This window comes from Ailuropoda melanoleuca, chromosome 14 (assembly GCF_002007445.2).
Source record: "Ailuropoda melanoleuca isolate Jingjing chromosome 14, ASM200744v2, whole genome shotgun sequence".
Taxonomy (NCBI): domain Eukaryota; kingdom Metazoa; phylum Chordata; class Mammalia; order Carnivora; family Ursidae; genus Ailuropoda; species Ailuropoda melanoleuca.
Genome location: NC_048231.1, coordinates 74,309,648 through 74,331,326, shown reverse-complemented (window position 1 = coordinate 74,331,326; position 21,679 = coordinate 74,309,648). Strand labels below are relative to the sequence as shown.

Below are 21,679 nucleotides of genomic sequence, written 5' to 3'. Positions count from 1 at the left end.
TTTGGCTCCAGCAACCTTTAATCTCTAACACATATTTTACTTGCTGAATTTATCAATGGCTGTATGCTGTCAAGCTTTTTTTTTCTTTTAAGTGCCTGCTCTTAACCCTAGCAGCAAATTATGAGAGATATAAAATAAAACATAATCCCCGTCCTCAAGATTCTTTGAGTAATTGAAACACACACACACACTTGCATGAATATGAGGTTATGAGCAATGGATCAATTTGTAGAGTTAAAATTGAAGCCTTGGAGAGGAGTTAGGTAATTGGTTACCACTGGTTGCTTTTAGCCTGGTTCTGTGTTGAACTTTGCAGTAAACACCAGGGTGGAAATCAGTTCAGGAGAATCCTGTGTTTAACATTGATTGCTATTAAGACTCCAGTCACGTGATTTTTCTGGAAACAAGACAAGTTGCGACACAGAGAAAGTCTGCTTAAACACAGTTAATCTATAAACTCATCATTAGCCCAGTTCTCAAACTCTAGGTACTAACATTATAATGAAGGTTTATTGTATTTCCAACCACTTAATTTTAGCTTCATCAGTGAAAATTTTCCTTCAATTAGATGGGTGAATACTCCTCCGGGGACATGTGGAAAAACAGGCTCTCTCTTCCCCCATCAGCCCAGCTGCCCCTTTCTTGAGTAAAAAAATTTCCTCAGATATCTTGACAAAGAGCTGACAAGACTTGGTAATAAGATAAGCAGATGCAGTTAAATTGGGATCCACTCCAGCTGTACTTAGAATTGGACAATTTGCATATGAATATTTGCTAATAGAGAATGAATAAATGTGATAAACCATGCAGAGAATTCTCTGCAGAAAGAGCTTACAGAAGGGTTAGACCATAATGCTGTCAATTGGTTATGTACTCTCGTTTCCATGCGGTAGATTTTGTAACACCCATGAAGGTACCTTGATCCACTGGAATAACTGATCATAAGATTTAGGATCCAATCTTGTGGAGATGAAATTATTTTAGCAGTTCTGCCTGAGTCTCATAAACTTTATTGTCTATTTCATTGAATGGACCTAATGCCAAAGCCTGGAGAAGTAATTCTATTTTTCACCTTTCCTATTTCTTCTTTTCTTTCCCTTCTTTTCCTTTCTCATTTCTACTTATCTCAGAAGGATAAAGCTCACGTGAAAACTGTTCAAATTGGGTGTGTATTCTTGTGCAGGTTTCTGGGATAGCCTACCTTTGGTGTAGTAATTTTCTTTCCTTTCCATGACATAACCTTAGTTTAAGATGGGATTGGTTGAGAAGCTCAGCTGTCCCAGTCAGAGAGGGTAAATTTTTGTTATAATAGTTAATAATAGCTAACATTTTCTGAATGCTTACTGCGTGCCATGTATTGTGCAATGTATGTTTTGTGCATTATTTCATTTAACCTTCTTAACACCCTAATAAGAGAGGTGCCATTCTGATCGTCGTTTGGTAGATGAGGAGGTTGAGGCTTTTAGAGAGGGCAGGTGGCTTGCCAAGCCCCTCTTCTCACCTTCAGGGCCTATGTTCTTGACCACTATACTTAGCTGCCTAATGTAGAACATTCCCTAATTCTATTATTTACCACATTCTGCTAAATCAAGCAAACATTGGTAATGCTTCCTGGGCTGATCTCTGGCTGAAATGCTGGAGCAAAAATGCAATGCTGGATTCGATTATTGTTTTTACCTTAGAGGAAGTCTTTGAGTTTCAGTTTCCTTCTCTTTAAAATGAGGGACCTGGAATCTTTTGCCAAATTAATTCAAGTATTGACTTCATTTTTTTTTTTAAGATTTTATTTATTTATGTGACAGAGAGACAGCCAGCGAGAGAGGGAACACAGCAGGGGAGTGGGAGAGGAAGAAGCAGGCTCCCAGCGGAGGAGCCCAATGTGGGACTCGATCCCGGAACATCGGGATCACGCCCTGAGCCGAAGGCAGATGCTTAACGACTGAGCCACCTAGGCGCCCCTTGACTTCATTTTCTTATCTGGGATTTGGAACAGAGAGAGCTCATAGAATTTGTATCCTCCATTTTATTTCTTTCTTTTTTTTTTCTCTTTTAATTCCAGTGTAGTTAACATTCCATTTTTTTTCCCTTTAGATTTAAATATTTTTCCTGGTGGGGGGAGATCTCTTGACTGACACTCATGAGCCAGTGAACATAGGTTGTTGAGTAGCTGTGTGCAAGGCAGAGTTCTAGGCGCTCTAACTGTATTATGTTCCTTATCCCATTGAATCTGCACAAAGCCCCCTGTGGAATAGACATTATTATCTTCGTTTTTTTTTTTTTTTTTAAAGCAACCACAATATACCTGTGGGAAAACTGAGGTGCACATGATGAAGTCCATCACATAGTACTGATGAAATTCTTCCTGCTTCATACTATGTATTCAGGGAAGGGACCAACTCATCTCTGTGTACTCAGCTCTAAGCCTTAATAAAGCAGATCCCTGACTAGTATTGTTAGACTCCTCCTTACATTCCCCTACAAACCTGCTCCTCATTTTCTGTTCCCTATTTTATTTTATTTTATTTTTTTAAAAGATTTTATTTATTTATTTGACAGAGACAGCCAGCGAGAGAGGGAACACAAGCAGGGGGAGTGGGAGAGGAAGAAGCAGGCTCCCAGTGGAGGAGCCTGATGTGGGGCTCGATCCCAGAACGCTGGGATCATGCCCTGAGCCGAAGGCAGATGCTTAACGACTGAGCCACCCAGGCACCCCTTCTGTCCCCTATTTTAGTTAATAGTATGCATTACCACCCACATGCTAGAAATCTCAGCATTGTCTTTGCTTCTTTCTCTCTCACACACAAACCAGCAAGCCCCACGGATTCCCCTTTGGAAATGCCTTTTGAGTCTTGCTTCCTGTACCTCTTTGACCCCAGAGAGTCCCTGTCTCTGTTCTGAGCAGTCGCTCCTGACTCATTCATCTTTTTTACATCTACTGTAAACTCCTTCCCCAACACAGACCTGATCATGGCAATATTTTGCCTAAAGCTCCCTGGTGACTTCTTGTTCTCTACTGACTACTATTTAGTCATCTTCACAAACTAGTTGTAAACATTTTCTGTGCCGACTTCCCACTCTTCATCATACACCAGGCCGTTCAAGCTGTGCTGGACATTCCATGGACAACATTTCACCAAATCTCTGTTCATCCTTTACTTCTCTTGGGATGTTTTTATTTCCTTTTTCAGTTTATCAAGTCATAATTTATTGCTGTTTCACCTCAACAAAAATTGTCTCCTTCATAGAATTACCATCAGAATCCCCTATCACCTTAAGCAAATGCAATTTATGAAAGTCCAATTTAATGATAAAGGCAGTGTATTATTTTCCAAAACATTTGCAACATAATTTCTTTAAATAATTAAGTCCCCAGTTATATTTAAAATATAATTCTATATGCAGCAATTTGGTTTTCAGCAGCAGATTTATATGAGTAAGAAAATATCATTTTAATGTACGCGCTTTCCTCTGATGCTTTAGAAAACAAACAGACTTTGGTGGCTTTCATCATCCAGGGGCAAGAATGAATGGCTTGGGAGAACAGATGAGTTGCTCCGGGGAAATCCTGAGGCTGTATAGTCCATTCATCCTTGACGTGGTTACTGATCCATGTGGATCTTGTTTATGTCATGGGTCATGAAGAGGCCTGGGATAAGATGAGAAGCTGTGGACCAAGGCAAGACTCAAGTAGGAACCTGGTTCCAGGACAGAGGGTCTGTGGCAGTTACTGACGGTTAATGCCTGTGTGCTTTTCAGAACATCGAGCTGAAGGTTGAAGTAGAGAGCCTGAAACGAGAACTCCAGGACAAGAAACAGCATCTAGATCAAACATGGTGAGTTGTGGTTTGAACCAGTTGAACTCTTGGTTCTTTCCAGAGTCTGGTTTATTAATCTGAGAACAGTAGATTTGGAACAGATTCCTTCACCTTAACTCTGGTTTGTGAATCCTGTGGTCAGTTGAGAAACCGAAACAACATGCTTTCTTTCCCCTTGGCTTTCTCTGTTACTAAATCTGGCAGACCTTGAGGTAGATTGAAATTCACTGTGTCTAAGATTATAAACTTCCTATTCAACAATCAGCTAATAATACCAAGAGCTGACATAGATTTGGGGGAAAGTGGGCACTCTCATACACTGCTGGTGAGAGTTTGAATGATGGCAACATTTTTGGTAGGCAGCACTACCTACTAAAGTGAAAAACACATATTACCTTTGACCAAATAATCTCTAGAAGGAATCTATCCCTTAAAATAAAAATATGAATATGGAAGAATAATTGCAAAAGGATGTTTACTGCATCATTATTTATAATGGCAAAAAAAGTAGAAATAGCTATCCATCAACAGGGCAATGGTTGAAGACATTTTGATATAACCATACTGTGGAATATTATGCAGTCATTTAAAAGAATTAGTTAGCTTTATATTATTATCTTGGTGAGAAGTCCCTGATAGACTAAGGAAGGGGAAAAAGTACTGGGTGATACTTATGGTATAAGCCCCTTTGTGTAAAGACAAACAGTCCCCTCTGTGTCTACATGTGTTTGCTTGATTATGCATTAAAAAAAAAAAAAACAACTAGAGGGTTATATACCAAACTCTTCAACATTCCTTCTAACAGGGAAGTGAGATTGGAGTTTTTGTTGGGGAGAAGATTTGTTTCTTTTTTTCTTTATATACTTTTGTATTGTTAAAATGGTTACTTTTATAATTTATAGTTTTTATCATTAAAACCCCCCCATAGTTTTCAATGACAAGTATTATTAAAATTGCTCTTAAAAATAATTTTTAGATTCTCTTCTGGGATCAGTATATATTCAAACTGATCTGACATTCATTTCGTCTCTATAATATTTCTTGATATTTAGAATGACAGTCTAGCAAGATCAGAATACTCAAAACCAGACTCAATTGTACAATGATGTTGGTATTACTAAAAACTTACTAAGTTATTAAATGAGCTAAGAAACTTTAGGAAACTTACGATTGAGAAATAAATTTTGAGATTTGTGTAATGCTTTTAAAAAATGTTTTATGTCAGTTCAACTTTTAATTAGGTGGCATTATCCTATTTTTAGAAATGAGAAAACTAAGGTACATTAAAGTCTTCTCAAATGAGTGGCAGAGCCCACATCTCTGGCATCAAGTTCAACACCCTTGTGACTTTACAACAGCTGTAGCCTATTAAATCAGGCATTCCCTGCCGAGTTACTCGGAAAATGTATAACTTCCATTCTCAAGATATCGTAGTTAGCTGTTGTCTGTTGCATTTGTCAAGGAATATGAAGTCAAAGTCAAAGTTGATGATTCTTGAGGTCTGCCTGTTTACAGGTCTTGAGTTATTTTCTTGAGTTATATCCCTTGTACAGCCAAGACTGTCTACCCCTACCCGCAATCTGTATAATGATATGGGAACTCAGGAGAATATAGCCTGTGAGATGGTGCTGAGTAGTGTCCATTATCAACCAAAGAATCCTATAATCTTTGGGAAACCCCTCTTTGGTCTTCATGGACACAGACTTCTGGGTCAACTAGTAAAGTACCACGGGGCTTGGATAGAGCAGCTTTGATTTGTTATGAACCTATGAAGTCATATTATTGTTCTCTGCCTTGAGAACAAGAAGATGGTCCATGGTTCTCAACAAATGGCTTAAAACAGGAACAAAACCAAACCGGAATTAAGATCATTCAGCACCTGATATTGCCTCCAAATTGTTAATCCTCAGATATCCAAGGGCAGCTGTTGTTAGCTATAAATAAGCTGGTGACACCTTACCCGCTTCATGCTAGTGCCTGGACATTCATTCCTAAGGACATCAGAGAAGCAAAGCTGGGCCAGAACCCCGAGCTTCATAGATTAAATGTCTGTTCTCTGCATGGGACCATGGGAAATCTGAATAGGTAGCCCAAATTCAGGACAGTCTGTGGGTTACCGGCTATAAAGGAGGAGAGCATTTCTGTGGCTGTCCAAAAGGATATTCTGTCCCAGCACCCTAAATGGCAGGAACACTTTAAATTCAAATAGCAAGAAAGACAGGGAATTAGCAAAGCACTCTGGGAGAACAGTCAAAATGGAAGAGACCAGGGACACATGAACATGGATGTTGAATTCTGAACCATTTGATGACTGCCCACCTCCCAGTTAAAAGATTATCCTCTCGACGTGATAGCGATAATGAAGCCTCTAGGAAGCCAAGTATATTCGGATTGACAAGCAACAAAAAAAATAGAGTTCCGGAAAGGTTACCTGAAAAGTTTGGGAAAAGCATTTCCACAGATAATTGCAGAGGAAAAAATGCTTAATTTTTTCCCCTCATCAGTGTGACTCTGAATTGAAACAACCTTAATGGGTCCATCTGCTAAATTATATGACTGGCTCTGACTGGCAAATGCTCTGTGGTTTCAGGGCTGATGTGGAGAATCTCAACAGCCATAATGAAGCTGAGCTCCGGCGCCAGTTTGAGGAGAGACAGCAGGAGACGGAGCATGTTTACGAGCTCCTGGAGAATAAGATCCAGCTTCTGCAGGAGGTGAGTGGGACTTCCAGAGATCCATGGCCCCGGGTCCCCTTTCATCTATTTCCCTACTGCTCCGCCTCCTGGCACTCACCTTTACTTTCCATACTTTCCACCCCGAACTCATCCAAGCATCCGCAGTCTTGGGCTCCTAACCCAGGTGGGCCTTTGCAGCCTCTCGGTGGTTGTTCTTGCAGGAATCCAGGCTAGCGCAGAAGGAGGCTGCGCGCATGGCAGCTCTGGTGGAGGCAGAGAAGGAGTGTAACCTGGAGCTCTCAGAGAAGCTGAAGGGGGTCGCCAAGGACGGGGACAACGTACCAGCGGGCCGGGCCGCTCCTCACCAACACACTGAGGCCCTGGCCCAGCGGGACAAGTAGGTGTCTCCGGTGCTCTGTCTGTCATTCCAGCCTACAAAAGCATATACCAGCTGCGCTGTTCCCTTTTAAGGCCCTAGGGGAGACCTTCCAAATTTCCAAGATTTTATGGCCCCCACAACCAAGGCTTTTGTTTTTAGGGTTGAGCCCTCAATGTATCTATTAACAGAACTCACTTCTTAGCCGTCAGGAGCCTTCAGGTAGGTATAAGTAGAACAATGATCAAATGATGGCAAACAAGATATATGGACTCATTCACTTTGATTGAGCACCTGCTACATGCCAGACACTGGCCTAAACACGAAGGTTACAGAGATGAAAGACCCAGGTCTTCTCGATAAGAAACATGTTCCATGATTTTAATAAGTTCTCTGATAGCAGTAGCATGGGATTCTCTTGGAACATAGAGGATTGTCATCGATTCCAGACTAAAAGAGCAAGGTCCCATTGAAAGTTTCCTGGGGGAGATGAAATCTGAGCTGGGTTTTGAAGAATGAATAGGAGTTCGAAGAAATAGTATAGGAGGTAGATGGGAAAGGGAAAAATTTTGTCCCGTTGGAGAAACTGTGCAAGGGAGACAGAGGGAAGGGCATGTTTCAAGACCAGCAAATAGTTCTACGTAACTAGAGCAGAGGGTCTGGGAAAGACTACTGAGAGGCAAAATGCACTGGGGTTAAGGTATGATTGTGCTGGCTTTGTATGCCGTAAGGAACTTGAATTTTCTTCTAAAGGTAACTGGGCAATTGTTGAGGTCACCCCTGTCTGGGTTAATGCAGCAACTTCCTAATTATTTCTTTACTTCTGGTCCTGCCCCACTCTATTTTATTGCAATTAACAATTCAGAGAAGTTTTGAAGTGGAAAATTGAACAGTATCAAATGCACACATAATTCAGGCTCTCAGATGCATGATACTATGGTGGCATAATAGTTTTTAACTGAGTAGGTGAAAAACACAGTGTGCCCATGAGTAATGTGATCTTTTTGAGACATAAATCTGACCACTGACGTGGCAGAGTCATTTAAAATGCTCTCCAGGGGTGCCTGGGTGGCTCAGTCAGTTAAGCATCCAACTCTTGGTTTTGGCCCAGGTCATGATCTCATGGGTTGTGAGATCAAGGCCCATGTCAGGCTCCATGCTCAGTGGGGAGTCCACTTGAAGATTCTGTCCCTCTGCCCCTCGAGCCACTAACTCTCTTTCTCTCTCTAAAATAAGTAAATAAATAAATCTTTAAAATTTTTAAAATAAAATGCTCTCCAACACCTTCAGGAGGTAAGATCCATTCTCCTTAGCATGGCCATCAAAGCGTTTTATGATCTGACCCCTGATTTTTCCCAGACTCATCCCCACCATGACCCCTTCACACGTCACTGATGCAGGCCTAGTAATAATAACGATGACTAAAGTTTGTTGTCTCTTACTATGCAACTGAGCTGAGTACTGTAATGTTTTTTAATTTTCCTAATAACCCCGGAGGTAGGGATTATTATACTTTATAAATGAAGAAACTGGCATTTAGAGAGTTGTGTAACATGGCCGCAGGCTTTGAAGGAATCTAAACCCTGAACCTACACATCGTCTCCAGAAGCAAATGATGTTATTAGGTCAGGTCTCCCAAATTTTGCTCATGCTCTTCCTTCCATGGGAGACATCTGCTGTGTTTTTCCTTCCTGGTGAACTCCTATTCATACTTCCAAACTGACTCAGGCATCAGTTTTCACTTCTGTGAGTGCTTTTGTGACAGCAGATTTAAGTCTCTAAATTGTTGCCTTGTTTTATATACACAGCCATTATTGTGCTGTTCTCAGCATGGTGTTGTATTTGCTTTCAGATTTTCCCTGCTAGATTCCCCGAGATCCTTGTCTCATGTCCATATCCCAATAAACACTTGTTAAGCAAACAAAGGAAAACATATGCACACATGACCAATAAGTTAGGGAGTTTATATCAAATGGCCTTACCAACTTTGTACGGTAGGAAAATAGATCATCTATAGAAACTCAGGATCAAAGGGATAAATAGGGTTGGAGGCTTGAGAAAAAAAGAAACATTCTAGCATAGATACCATGGGGAATTTGATATGGAAGCCACATTCATCATCATAATTACTATTTTTTTTGAGAGAGAGAGAGAGAGCACAAGCAGGTGGGAGGGAGGGAGGAACAGAGGGAGAGGGAGGGAGAGAATCCTAAGCAGGCTCCACACCCAGCATGGATCCCAACTCGGGGCTTACTCTCACCCACCTGAGCCAAAATTAAGAGTCGGGCACTTAACTGACTGAGCCACCCAGGTGTCCCTCATCATCATCATTATTCAGCTTGCATTTGCATGATGTGTTTAAGTTTTTAAAGTTCTTTCTCATCCACAAATCTTAGCTGATCCTCACAGCCTTGGTTAATTTATAATTTATAAATTTTAAATAAATTATAAGTTTTAAATTAATTTGTAGTTTATCTATGTGCTTCCTACTTGACTTTCTGGTACCCTTCACCTTTCTCCCAATTATTTTCCTCCCAAGGTATTATCACTGTCTTACACACCTACTTAGGAATAATAATGACAATTGGAAACACTTCATTCAGTACCAGCATGTTTTCCAAGGACAGGTATCTCTAGTACTCTAAGACTTAAGAGAAACAGCAAGATATACCTTGCACATAACAGATGAGGAATAGTTGTTGATTTGAACCTGTGGTTTGTATACTTCAGCACAGCACACACAGTCTGATAACCTAAATCCTAGTCTGAATTCCCAGCCTCTTCTCTAGCCCTCACCTCTTCCCCCCAGCCTTTGTTCCAGTGACTCTTCTCCAAAAATATCTTATATCTTTATGCCTTCATTCCTTGGTTCAGTCTCCTCCCTGTACCTGGAAAATGGTCCAGGTTTCTGAATCTCTGCTCCTAAATGTCCCGCAGACTGCTCCAAGTTCAGTGACTCACTTTGTCTTCCTACAGTTTCACGGCAGCACTCAGCATACTCTACAGTGAATGCCTCTGTCGTGGTCATTTGTGTACATAGTAGAGGGCTAGGGCAGAGAATGCATGGCCTTCTGAGAAAAAGCATCAGAGTTCAATGACCCAAAATGGTAAAAACTGACTGGACTGGATCATGCTGTCTTTGGAGTGGACTGAAAAATAAAGGCAATGATAGTATCATGACCCTAACCGTTGTTCTGCCTTTTTCTCTGCTCCAGAAGAATTGAAGAACTGAATCAGAGCCTGGCTGCCCAGGAGAAGCTTGTAGAGCAGCTGTCTCAGGAGAAACAACAACTGCTGCATCTGTTGGAGGAGCCAGCTAGCATGGACGTGCAGGTGAGGTGTGGGCAGTGCCTCTGTGTTCGTTATCTATGCTGCGTAAAAGTGACTACAGATGTAGTGGGTTAACACAACATACATTCATTGTCCCACAGTTTCTGTGGGTCAAGAGTCCAGGCGTGGCTTCAATGGGTTCTCTTCCTAGGGTCTCACAAGCCTGAAATCAAGGCGTGAGCAGGCTGCTTTCTCCTCTGAAGGTACACTTAAGGAAAGATCGGCTTCTAAGTCCCCTCAGGTTGTTGGAAGAATTTATTTCTGGGTGGCTCTAGGGGTTGTGGCAGCTTGCTTCTTTACAGCCAGCAGTGGAGAGAAAGAGGAGGTCTGTTCCTTCTCTACCTCTACATGCTCTTTTAAGAGGCTCACCTGATTAGGTCAGGCCCACAGTTATGACCCTTTTGGTTCACTGAAGATGAACTGAGTAGGGACCTTAACTGTACGTGCAATACCCATTCACTTTTGCCATGTGACATAGCATACCTATGCGGTGATATTCTGTCATCTTTGCCACGTTCTATTCCTTAGAAATAGGTTGCTGGTCTTGCCCACACTCGAGGTAGGGATTACGCAAAGATGCGGTGGCTACCAAGGGGGTGGGAATCACTGGGGCCATTAGAATTTTGCCCACCACCCTGAGTGATTTATAACTATATAGAATGTTTAACGTGGGTTCTTTCTCTGTTAATTTTTTTTTATTTATTTATCATTTTAATTCCAGTATCGTTAACCAACAGTGTTATATTAGTTTTAGGTGTGCATAATGCAGTTTTAATATTGAAGAACTCTTACTATGGTAAAAATAATTGTATTAGTTTATATTGTTGCTCTTGGAATTTACCTCAGAGGAAACCCCCCTCTTCCATTCAACTTTTAATTTTCTAAAAAGATGTTTCCTAAAAGAACCCTAGAATATATCTTCGCCCAAGCAGCATAAACAATTACTGGATATTCTTACAGGTCTTAAACCAGTGATAAAGCAGGCTGTGAGGTTTAACTTACTGGTTCACGTATGGAGAGGTTGGAGTCAGGGTAAAAGGAACGGGGAGAAGAATTAGCCTAAAGCAGTGATTCCCATCTTTCCTGTGTCATGGCACAAATAGAAAATGGTAATATTTGCAAGGTACAGTAGTAAATGGATGGAGTGTCTTACTTGGAGGTCATCAGTCTGGGTGCTTGGGCCCCGATGAGGACAGAAGAAATCACTATTTCGGCTATACTTGTAAACTTCCTGGCCTGTGGCTCTGCTTTGGTTAGAAAGCTCTGGTTAACAAGTTCAGGAAATAATGTGTATACGTGTAGTAGGGCAGATAGAAGGGGAAAATAAAGTTCATAGGCTTTTTACAAGATACATATTGAAATATCTGGAAACTTTCTGATGGGACTTTTATAAAAGCATAATCACCATACAGCATTATATTAATCTCAGGTGTATAAAATAATGATTCAACAATTCTATACATTTCTCAGTGCTCATCAAGATGAGTGCAGTCTTATGCCCCTTTATCTGTTTCACCCAAACCCCCGCCCACCCACCTCCCCTCCGGCAACTTCCTTCTCTGTATTTAAGAGTGTGCTTCTTTGTCTCTTCTTAGAAAGGCTGTTTTATAGGCCAAGACTAAACTCAAAGTTGTCAGTTTCTGTGATTGATCCCCCGGAGGTCCACACAGAGTGTGAACGGTACAGGGCAAACTGGTCACAATGAGAATTATATCTCACTTTAATCTCCTAGACAAAAAGAAGTATTGAAGCTCTTTCTATAACATCTTGGGAACGTTTAGTTACACTCAAATGGTTCAGATTATGATAATGTAAAACCCAGAAGTGGATTCACAAGATTTCTTAGATACATATTCCAAGTGCAATTTAAAAATATTTATCAATGCATATTCAACAACTTTTCAATTGTAGTAACTTCACGTACTGTAGCATTTTCTGTGGGCCACATGCTGCTCTCCCAACCTTATATATTCACTCCAATTAGTATAAGCCTCAAAACAACCCTGTGAGGTAGAGTAACATATGAGACATAACAAGAGTAATTTATAATAAAATAACATTTATTTTAATATATAAATGCATGAGCACAATTACATTAGCAGACATAAAGAGTCAGGTGTGTGTATCTGTATGGCAAATCAAGTGAATGTCAGAGCTTCAAATGTAGCCTGATACAGTCATGTTATATTGACAATTCAAAAATGGCAAGGGGAATGCCATTAGTAAATGAGGGTGGCAATACGAAGGTGAAAAACTCTTGGTAAATTTTCAAACGAAACAAAAAACCACCCTTTCTTCATTTTCATAGCAGTTCAATTCATGAAAAACTCGCTGTATATTAACATTGTGTTTCTATATATAGCGGAATTCAGTTCTAGGTTCAGGTGATTATATAAAGCTGTTTTACCTCACCAGTGCCCCATGGAACATTTAAAAGTCATTCAGTAATGAAAGCACAAAACAAAACTTCACATTTTAATCCTATAGAGTTACTTATAATACTAAAACTATTCCTACTACAATCATAATGGTAACATGTTGGTAATGGAAAGCAACATAATTTTATTGGAAGTGAAAAAAAACTTTTTAAGAGAGAGAAAATGCATGAGGATGCATGTGTGCATGCACAAGTGTGCCAGCAGGTGGGTNCAAGCAGGTCACAGAGCTCAATCTCACAACCCTGAGATCCTGTACCTGATCTGAAATCAAGAGTCAGATGCTAACCGACTGAGCCACCCAGGGACCCCTACAGTGAAAATATTTTTTTAAAGATTTTATTCATATTTGAGTGGGGGGACGGCAAGGGGGAGGGAGAAGCAGATTCTGCACTGAGCATGGAGCACAATGCAGGGCTTGATATGGGACCTGATCCCAGGACCCTGAGATAATGACCTGAGTGGAAGGCAGATGCTGAACTGACTGAGCCACCCAGGCGTCCCTGGAGACCCAGCTTTCATTAAGTGTCGATGAAACAGTGTGATGCTGCTAGCCAGTGAAGGGAAAGAGGAAGGACCTATTTTTTTTTAAAGATTTTATTTATTTATTCGACAGAGATAGAGACAGCCAGCGAGAGAGGGAACACAAACAGGGGGAGTGGGAGAGGAAGAAGCAGGCTCATAGCAGAGGAGCCTGATGTGGGTCTCAATCCCATAACACCGGGATCACGCCCTGAGCCGAAGGCAGACGCTTAACTGCTGTGTCACCCAGGCGCCCCAGGAAGGACCTATTTTTGAGTCCTGATTTTGCTCCAAGCACTGTGTGGATGACTGAACATGCAGTTTTTTCCAGCTCTCATTACAACCTGTGAAGTAAGTAGGATAAAGGCCCCTTGGCAAGCAGGGAAACCATTTAGATGAAATGACTTAACCCAAGTTATTAAGGCAGTAATTGGGGAGGTCAGAATTTCAACATAGATTTATGTGGGTTCAATCCCACATTCACCACTTATTCTGAAGAGCTAGTATCACAAATGTACACGTGTATCAATGACCAAAAAAGATCTACTGACAAAGTTCAAAACCAGCTCTCAGAAGATAAGTCCACTAAAATTTCCAGAATTTTTCAGTGAAACTACCCATGAAACAGTAATTCCTCATTCTTCCCTTTCCCAGTTCCTGATAATCTGTTATAATAAATTAATGAATTTGCTTGAATGAATTTGCTTGTTTTATGCATTTCATATAAACTAGAATCAGATAGATAGGCAGACAGACAGACAGATAGATAGATGTCATTCAGTATTTGAAACAATGCTTTGCCCTGCCCATTGCAAGTTATGTAGCACCCATTGCTCCAGTCATCATTGTGATGACAATAAAAACAAGAAGCACCCCGTGAATTTGGAAAATGCACTTTAGGAGACAGTACAATTGCTCAGTAAGAGCCACTGGTCTGGGGGTTTTAGGTTCCAAAGGGTTTATAGTCCAATAGGAAATTGGCATGTAAACAAAGAATTAAAATACAGGATGATAAATGAAGAGATAGAAATACATGCATAGTGCTAAAGGAACCCACAGATGACAGGGATTAACACTACCTTTGAAAGTCAAAGAAGCCTCACCTGGAAGTTAGTCTTGACCTGGGTCTTAAAGGCTGAGTACCCCAAGCAACAAATAGAAGTGCATTATAGGCAAGAACAGTATATACAGTAATAGGAGCATAGTTAAGGAATTGGGAGAAATTGGTATTACCAAATATATGCTAAGCATTAGAGAATGATAGAATACGTAACTGGACATCCCGTAAATGTCAAGCTAAGGACTTCCTGTTATAAGCAACAGAGAATTAAAAAAAGTTAAGCAAGGGGGAATAAAAGTATATGATTTGCATTTTAGAAAGGCAATCCTTTCTAAAGGGGTTGTTTAGACTGAGGATTGACTGAGCAGATAATTGATGTCATCTCATGAGATAGCAAATCATGGTTTGACACAGCTATTAACTGCTTCGTCTAGTCCATTCTTGAATTAGATAGGGGCAAAGAACATTATAAAACCAATTATAAAGTACTCTGTCTCCCCCCTCTGTCTACAGTCATGTGTGTCAGCTCTTGCTCTCTCTGACAGCTCAAGCCTTCACTGTGGGTGTCATCCTTGTCTACCAACAGTAGCAGCATCTTATTCCCACTGTATCCTCAACCTGTCTGCCATGCCACCTCTCACCACAAAAGCCAAACCCCCACAATGTGGAAGGCACAAGTTCATTTCCTAAGCTCTGGGCCTGCTCTGCAGAGACTTAAGAATTCCCTCATCTCCAGCAAAACCATCCCTAGAGTTCTGGAGACTGACTCACTTCCTCCACTTCCCCTGACCCCTCACAGCTGAGAACACCACAGTTGGGCTTTAGAAGAAGGAGAGCTCACTGACCTTACCCGTCTAGGTTTGAGTTGTCCAAGTGAAAACACTCCTTTTACCCCATTTCCCATAGGTCAGTACTTCTCAGGGGATCTCAGTCTGAGAGTCGGGACTGGGTATCATCTCTGAGTACAGGAAGTTTCACTTCAGAGCCTTCTATCCCTCAAGTAAGAGACAGTTTTGATCGAGATTATTTGATTTAATTGATTTTACTATCCCTCAAGCTGTTTTCCTTTTCCATTTCAAGGAGGTTAAGGCAAGAAAACATCAAATATTGTACATTCATTTTAGCCATACTTACATAATACTTATGACCTTCTATCGTATAATTAACTCCATAGAACAGCACCAAAGAAAGCCATAAACTTGACATGTCACCCATTGACGTCACTCCAGGTTTGCTTCCAATCCTTCATGTCCATTCAGATCGAGAGCATGTCCTTGTGATCAGAGTACTCAGGAACTTTTTGATAGAGCTGCCATGATGAAGCAACATGTCCACATCTTTTTTAGCAAAAAGAAAATCTAATAAAGTGAAGTTTACAGAGCATTTTTCTCTTCCTTCATGAGTATATTCATAAAGTTGCAGGTGAAAGACCTGTGCTCTGAAAAGCTGGTGATAGTTCCAGTTATTGACATTATTCCTTTCTACAGGAGAGTAGAAGCTTCATTTCAAAGAACCTGTTAAATGAAACCAGACCTAGAGGGTGTAAATGCAAGGGGAAACGTTGTGCTTGCAAAGAAAGGTCTGGAAGAATTCTTGTTTTATTTTTCTATTCCCCAGTTTTTCCCCAGTAAAATATTTAATAACATGTAATTTCACTGTGGTTGCCTTAAAAAATGAAAGAGGACAACAGAATTAGGGTGAGACATCCATTAAGCAATCAGGACCTTCCCACTCACACCAATCAGCAGACACTTGAGCCATTGCATTTATGCCTTGTTTGGAACCTAATGTAAATAGCACTGCATGCAGTGAGGCGTAGTTCTTAAAATAGCAAACATTCCAGTGTTACCATGGAGAGATCTGATGTGGAGGTTAAGGCAAGAACACACTCTAAATGCTCAAGGCAGAGACTGAAACCTCAGTCTGCAGGGATTAGTAGCTCAGGCAGCTCCAGCCAACTTCATATAAGGAGATCTTTTTCAAAGCAGCTTTTCAGTATCCTCTTATTAAAGCTGATGAATGTTGAAGGTGGAAACTCACTTATAAATCCTCACTCAACATTATTGTCTCCCAGACATAACGTTCATTGGTAACATGTCATAGAAAAAAGCCTTATCATCTAAAGCAATTGTAGTCCCCACCCTTTCGGGCGGCAAAGGAGGTGGAAAAATAAGGGATTTCATTACGGCTTCATGGAAAGTATTTATTGAGCATTTACAATGCACAAAGTACTGTAACATGAAGGAAAAAGAACACGAAGATGTATAAGGTTTAGTCTCTACCTTCTAGAGATGATAACCTAATTGGAAGGTTAGGAAGCCACTGATTGAAACAAAATATAAAGCCATAGAGAAGGAACAAAAGGTCATGAGCTGCGGTAGGCAGCGAAGATTCTGATCTGTAAGAAATGAGTAAGATTTTAATAAGAGATGAAAAGGAAAGGCATTGATTTATTCATTTAGTCATTCAATGATTATTTATTGATATCTAGAAACATACTGTCCAAAGTACCTTAAAAGAAACAATAGAGCAGATCAATGAAACCAGGAGCTGGTTCTTTGAAAAGGTAAACAAAATTGATAAACACTTAGACTCATTAAAAAAAGAGAGAGAGAGAGAGTAAGAGCAAGAGTTGGGGGAGGGACAGGAAGAGAGAGAGGACTCAAATAAATAAAATCAGAAAAGAAGAAGGGAAATAACTGATACCACGGAAATACAAAGGATTATAAGGAAATATTATGAAAAATTTATGCCAACAAATTGGACAACTTATAAGAAATGGATAAATTCCTAGAAATATAGAAACTTCCAAAACTGAATCAGGAAGAAATATAAAAAAAATTTTTTTAAAGATTTTATTTATTTATTTGACAGAGATAGAGACAGCCAGCGAGAGAGGGAACACAAGCAGGGGGAGTGGGAGAGGAAGAAGCAGGCTCATAGCGGAGGAGCCTGATGTGGGGCTCGATCCCAGAACGCTGGGATCACGCCCTGAGCCGAAGGCAGACGCTTAACCGCTGTGCCACCGAGGCGCCCCAGGAAGAAATATAAAATTTGAACAGACCAAATACTAGCAATGAAATTGAATCAGGAACAAAAAAAAATACAAAAAATAAAAAATCTCCCAACAAACAAAAGTACAGGACCAGACAGCTTCACAGGTGGATTCTACTGAACACTAAAGAATCATTAATACCTATCCTCAAACTATCTCAAAAAATAGAAAAGGAAGGAAAGCTTCCATTCATTCTGCGAGGCCAGCATTACCCTTACACCAAAACCAGGTAAAAATACTACAAAAGAAAGAAAAATATAGGCTAGTATCTCTGATAAACACAGATACAGAAATCCTTGACAAAATATTAGCAACCTAAATCCAACAATACATTAAAAAAATCATTCACCACCATCAAATGGGATTTATTCTAGGATGCAAGAGTAGTTTAATATTTGCAAATCAATGTGATACATCACATTAACAAGAAAAAGGATTAAAAACCATACAATCATCTTAATAGAGAAAAACGTTTGACAAAGTACATCCATTCATGATAAAAACTCTCAACAAAGTAGGTTTAGAGGGAACATACCTTAACATGTCCACTCTCACCACTTCTATTCAATGTAGTATTGGAAGTCCTAGCCATAGCAGTCAGACAAGAAAAAGAAATAAAAGGCATCCAGATTGGTAAGGAAGAAGTAAAACTTTCACTATTTGCAGGTGACATAATAATATATATATAAAACCTTGAAGATTCCACCAAAAAACTATTAGAACTGATAAATGAATTCAGCAAAGTCACAGGATAAAAAATTAATATACAGAAATCTGTTGCATTTCTATACACTGATAATAAAGTAGCAGAAAGAGAAGTTAAGAAAACAATCCTATTTATAATTGCATCAAAAATAATAAAATGCCAAGAAATAAATTTAAGTAAGGAGGTGAAAGACCTGTACTCCAAGAACTATAAGAATTTGTTGAAGGAAATTGAAGATGACACAAATGAAAAGATATTCCATGCTCATGGATTGGAAGAACCAATATTGTTAAGATATCCATACTACCCAAAGCAATCTACACATTTAATACAGTGTCTGTCAAAATACCAACAACGTTTTTTCACAGAACTTGAACAAATCATCTTAAAATTTGTTTGGAATCACAGAAGACCCTGAATAGCCAAAGCAGACTTGAAGAAGAAAAAGCTGGACGTATCAATCCCAGATTTCAAGATATGTTACAAAGACGTTGTGATCAAAACAGTATGGTACTGGCACAAAAATGGACACCTAGGTCATTGGAATAGAATAGAGAATCCAAATAATCTATGACAAAGTAGGCAAAGAATATACAGTGGGGAAAAGATAGTCTCTTCACTAAATGATGCTTGGAAAACTGGACAGCTACATGCAAAAGAATGAAATTGAACCACTTTATTACACCATACACAAAAATAAACACAAAATGGATTTTAAAGACTTACATGTGAAACTTGAAACCATAAAAATCCTAGAAGAAAACATAGACAGTTATCTCTTTGACGTCAGTCTTAGAAATATTTTCCTAAAGCGTGCTCTCAGCTGACTCTGGATCTGCTTCACCTTGATCTTGGAATTTCCAATCTTCTGAACTGTGAGAAATAAAATTCTGTTGTTTAAAAAAAAAAAAAAGAAAGAAATATTTTCCTAGATACATCTCCTCAGGTAAGGGAAACAAAAGAAAAATTAAACTGTTGGGACTATACCAAAATAAAAAGATTTTGCACAACAAAAGAAACCATCAACAAAACACAACATCAACCTACTGAATGGGAGAAGATATTTGCAAATAATATATTTAATAAGGGGTTAATATCTAAAATATATGAGGATCTTATACAACTCAACACCAAAACCCCCAAATAATCCAATTAAAAGATGGACAGAAGACCTGAATAGAGATTTTTCCAAAGAAGACAGACAGATGGCCAACAGACACATGAAAAGATGCTCTACGTCACTGATCATCAGGGAAATGCAAATCAAAACCACAATGAGATATCACCTCACAGTTGTCAAAATGTCTAAAATAAAAAACACAAGAAATAACAAGGGTTGGTGAGCAAGGATATGGAGATAAAGGAACCCTTGTGCACTGTTGGTAGGAATGCAAGCTGATGCAGCCACTGTGGAAAACAGTATGGAGGTTCCTTGAAAAATTAAAAATAGAATTACCATATAATCCAGTAATTCCATTGCTGGGTATTTACCCAAAGAAAACAAAAACACTAATTTGAAAAGGTAAATCACCTCTCTTTGTTTATGATAGCATGATTTATACTAGCCCGATATGGAAGCAACCCATGTGTCCATCAATAGATGAATGGGTAAAGAGGATGCAGTATATATATACAATGGAATATTACTCAGCCATTATAAGAGTGAAATCTTGCCATGCAACAACATGGATGGACCTAGAGCATTTTATGCTACATGAAGTAAGTCAGACAGAGAAAGACAAATACCATATGATTTCATATATATGCGGAATCTCAAAAACACAACAAAAAAACAGAAACAGACTCATAAATACAGAGAACAAACTGGTAGTTGCCAAAGTAAGGGAGGTGAGGGGATGGCAAAAGAGATGAAGGGGATTATGAAGTACAAACTTCCAGTTATAGAATAAGTAAGTCACAGAGATGAAAAGTATGGCATGGGAAGATAGTAGATAATATTATTATAATGTTGTATGGTGACAGATGGTGACTGTACTTATTGTGAACATTGAATAATGTATAGAATTGTTGAATCACTATATTAGATACCTGGAACTAATATAATATTACATATCAGCTTGTATCTAATAAAGGAGATAGGTAAATAACCAAGTAATCAAACAAATAACTAATTGCAAATTGTAATAAGTATTTTGAAGAAAACAAAGAGCAGAGATAAGCCAACTTTTTCTGTAAAAGGCCAGATGGTAAAAAATTTAGACCTTGCAGGTCATAAGGTTTCTGCCATTGTAGCACAAAAATAGCCATACACAATACAAAAATGAGTTGGCATGTATGTTCCAATAAAACTTTATTTACAAAAACAGGTGAGGGACAAATTTAGCCCACAGTTCATAGTTTGCTGACTCCTAGTAGAGAATTAGGAGGAACGAGTGGGGTATTATAGGTAAGAGGAAGATAGTAATTTTGAGATGTCTCTGACATAGCATATGCAGATACAAATAGGTAGTTGGCTATTTCAGAATTGAGCTCAGAGGAAATTCTGTGATAAAGATATAAATGGAAAGTTACTGGTATAAAAATGGGAAAGGATAAGATGATATTGAAAGAAAATAAAAATAAGGAGGTGAAAAGGGCCTAGGACTGAGCCTCAACGAACACCTACAGAAGGTTCTTAGTGGGTATGACTCTTAGTTCACAAATTGTTATGCAGGAAATACCACATTTCTTTCCTTAAATCAGTTGAATGTTACCCTTAGTTCCTATCCTAATCCTGCTAGTGGCAAGTTCAATTTCAACCGTTTGGTACATATATTCTTCCCTACCCTCTCAGTTATGTGAAAGTGAGATTTTTATCAGGTGCCAAAGAATCAAGGGATTACTCTTACCGTTGGTCCACCCCTGAAGTACCCCTTCCCCAACAAGCATGGTTCTTGTTCTTCTGCCAACTCTAACAGCTTGCTGTATTAGAGTCTTCTATGGAGCCAGAACCGCTTGACACAGTCTTGCCTCTCCAAGTCACCCATTGCCTTCTCCCCCCAGGCCTTGCTGCTTCTCTGGGGCACTAATATGGAATGGAGGCAGATCCCTGTTACTTTCTGATCCCCAGTCTCTTTCTGATCTGAGTGAAATCTCACCCCCTCCTTTTCTGTTGACCTCAAAGACAGTTCTCTTTTAACTCTTCCCACTGGGACACCTGGCTTAAACTTCTCACTTGGTGTAGAATTTTATTAAGTCAGGAAATGCATTTGACTTCAGCCTCTGCTCTTTGCTCTGCAAAAATTCCCAAGTTAAGATAATGCTAAGGGCCTAACCATCAGATTAGAAAAGAGGGAGGCGGGGCACACAGGTAATAAAGCAGTTTATATCCTGTCACCCTACCGTATGATTAGGGAAGGAGTATGAGATGTAGCTGAAAAGTAGATTAGGGTCTTTCTGTAGAGATGTTGAAATGCCAAGCCGAGCGTTGGACTTCATCCTATAGTGGACACGGTGGATTTTTACTATGAATGCTCTGGAAATAGTATGGAGGATGATTAGAGGGTTAAGCTTCTAAGCCTAGTGACATGGTTCAGGTTCTAGGTTTCAAGAACCTGAAATAGAAAATGTAATGAAAATGTGAAGCAACATTTCTGAACATGCTAGAGATGTCCAGAAAAAGAATCCCAAATTTAGCGTTTAACTTGATAGGGAAGGATTCTGAGGAATTAAAGATAACAACTCTGAAGGTTACAAGTCCCAAGT

General features: G+C 39.5%; 1 protein-coding gene across 10 annotated transcripts in view; it reads left to right on the top strand.

Moving 5' to 3' along the window:
* PDE4DIP (phosphodiesterase 4D interacting protein) overlaps window positions 1–21,679 on the top strand; it is a 201,798-nt gene that overhangs the window by 92,515 nt on the left and 87,604 nt on the right. For 8 of the 10 annotated variants that reach the window (XM_019792719.2, XM_034643237.1, XM_019792714.2 and 5 more), the window contains 4 exons: window positions 3,757–3,833; window positions 6,406–6,529; window positions 6,712–6,887; window positions 10,082–10,199. In XM_019792719.2, coding sequence (XP_019648278.1) covers window positions 3,757–3,833; window positions 6,406–6,529; window positions 6,712–6,887; window positions 10,082–10,199 — 495 coding nt within the window. Of the gene's footprint in view, window positions 1–3,756; window positions 3,834–6,405; window positions 6,530–6,711; window positions 6,892–10,081; window positions 10,200–21,679 lie in introns of those variants that run through there. The other 2 variants (XM_019792716.2, XM_019792728.1) reach the window with 2 other exon arrangements.